The 2,546-nt window shown below is 44.8% G+C and overlaps 1 protein-coding gene across 1 annotated transcript; it reads left to right on the top strand.

The window, feature by feature from the left end:
- Positions 1-30: 30 nt before the first annotated feature.
- LOC123966211 (scavenger receptor cysteine-rich type 1 protein M130-like) lies at positions 31-715 on the top strand (the record flags this gene model as incomplete). The annotated part of the gene is made up of 2 exons (XM_046042408.1): positions 31-331; positions 425-715. Coding segments are annotated over 2 exons (592 nt in total), but the record flags the coding sequence as incomplete, so codon positions are not given.
- Between the last annotated feature and the right edge of the window lie 1,831 nt (positions 716-2,546).

Genomic DNA, 2,546 nt, shown 5'->3' on the forward strand with positions numbered 1-2,546 from the left:
ATTTCATCTTCTATTATCTCTCCAGACTCTGTCAGGCTGCTGGACGGGACTAGTCTGTGCTCAGGCAGACTGGAGGTGAAGTCTAACCAGAGGTGGTCCTCAGTGTGTGAAGCTGACTTTGACCAGCAGGATGCAGAGGTGGTCTGTAGGGAGCTCGGCTGTGGGGCTCCTTCAGTCCTCCAGGGGGCGCTCTATGGAGAAGTGGAGGCTCCGATGTGGACCAAAGAGTTCCAGTGTGGAGGCCATGAGTCTGCTCTCCTGGACTGTAGAAGCTCAGGCTCAGCTAGAAACACCTGCTCACCTGGAAAAGCTGTTGGACTCACCTGCTCAGGTAGAAGAGGAGCTGCAGCTTTGATTTGCTTCATTTCTCTTCTGATGAAACTCACTTTATTGTTTTACTGATGACTCTCTGGTTTCTGTTCAGAGCCTGTCAGGTTGGTGGGAGAAGCCAGTCGCTGTGCAGGAACTCTGGAGCTGAAACATCAGGGAGACTGGAGACCAGTGAGTGATCCTCTCTCTGTCTGGACCCTGAAGACAGCAGCTGGTGTCTGTAGAGAGCTGGACTGTGGCTCTGCTGTTTCTGTAGGACAGAGAGAGGAGTCCTCAGACAGACCTGTGTGGTTGATCAGGTCTCCCTGTGGTCAGTCTGGATCTGCTCTGAGAGATTGTGCAAGACCAGGTTCCTCTCCCTCCATCCTGGATCTAACCTGCTCAGGTAAGCCCATCAGTGACATCATCTACATTAAATTACTCACCTGACAGACCCTTCTAACCAAAGCTACATACATTTGAGGAACACCATACAAGCATCGATACAGTAAGAGATCTACAACTGACAAAACATACTAAGAGAGCTGATAGCACGTACGGCATCAGTGGGTAAGAGTAAGTTTACTTACTTACTCTTACCCACTGATTTAACAAAATAGTGCAATCAATACAAGAGACCTGTAAGGAGACAGAAGAAGAGCACAGGAAGTGCATGTTAGAGGTTTGAGGTGTTTTCAGAGGAAGTGTTCTCTGCAGAGTTTTCAGAAGCTTCTTGAAGTCAGAGAGGGACGCCCCTGCTCTGATGGCATGTGGTAACTCGGTACAAGTGGAGTTCAGCATTGATAAGGAGGACGGCTGCTTCACTCTAAACTGTTTCCCTGTATGAACCTGGACGGTCTCAGACCTTTTGGATGTGTAGAAGAACACAGAACCTGAATTAACATCAAATCCTGACCCATCCTGTCGGCGTGTTGGTAGATTTAAATATTAAGTTATGTCACTGAGCCTCGTGTGTAAACAGCGTCTCTCTTAACGCGGGACGCGTCCAGCTGCATGTCACGCCTCTTTCAAACGTCCCAGCTGACGAAAAGACTTCTGCAAAGGATACGCCGGTGTATCCTCGCTTATAACTCCTTTAAAAATCCTCCTTGCTCCTCGGCCTTTGAGGTACATGTTAGGAACTGAGACATCCTTGTACGGCACGCTGAGATCGGTTACTGGGTCGCAGGTGGAGGATCAATATCACAGACTTTTCTTCTGTGCTGCTGTTGCTTACAGCCCACCTGAAGACAGCAGCGAGGATGCCTGCAGCAGGGCGGGGAGTGGGTCCGTGTATGTTCTGATAGATTGTCTTTTCATTTTAACCAAAAAACGAACAAACAGAAAAACCAAATTCAAAGAACGGTCCCATTTTGTTTTTTGAAATTCCTTTTTTCATTTCTCCGTATGAAGACAGACATTGAGAAAATAAAGGCAGGTGGGCCAGGTGACCCGGAAGTAATAGTAAACACATTAAAAAAAGCTGAGCTTGTAGAACGGTCAGATCTCTATCATTATGCAGCACTAACGTTATACCAGGTGGACCTTAGATGAAAATAAATAAACAAACCGAGAGAAATACGTCAGCAACAGTATGATTTATTCATGTAAACAGCAAGAGTCACGTTTTTTAAGTGCCTTGTTTGGTGCAGTACAGTTGGTAGGCTAATATAGGTTAACCTAAGAAGCGCTATATTTTTAATATTAAATTCATATTTAATGTGGTTTCCACCGTAATGAACCAAGCTGTTCCCCCTTTCTACCAGCAGGTGGCAGGATTTAAAAGAAGGCCTGTACTGTGTCTTTATTAACTGTTTTGAATCCAGGTTACTGACACAGATGTATTTATTGTTGTTCATTTCATTTGGTTTTTATCTTTATGTCTTATTTACAGCCTAGTTATCACCTTCATCATTCACCCTCAGCCCAGAGTTAAACCTGCATGCCCTTCTGTTCTAACCTGGTTCTAACATCCAACACTCCCATTGTTTAATGCAAGTGAAGAGAATCCACACAAGTCCTAAACATTTATTCAACATACACAGCACATAAATACTTTCAGTGGCATTGAATGTACAATCTCTGGCTGCAGAACATTTTATGAGGTCCTCAAAAGAAGGAAACATAAAAAAAAAAAAACAGGCTGTCAACACTGAGAACGTGTTCTCAGGACGTCAGTCAGGTCTCTGAGGCCATATTTAAAATGTTCTGGCTGATATTGTGTGCCAACAAATACA

The sequence above is a fragment of the Micropterus dolomieu genome, unplaced genomic scaffold (genome assembly GCF_021292245.1).
Source record: "Micropterus dolomieu isolate WLL.071019.BEF.003 ecotype Adirondacks unplaced genomic scaffold, ASM2129224v1 contig_12930, whole genome shotgun sequence".
Classification (NCBI taxonomy): Eukaryota; Metazoa; Chordata; class Actinopteri; order Centrarchiformes; family Centrarchidae; genus Micropterus; species Micropterus dolomieu.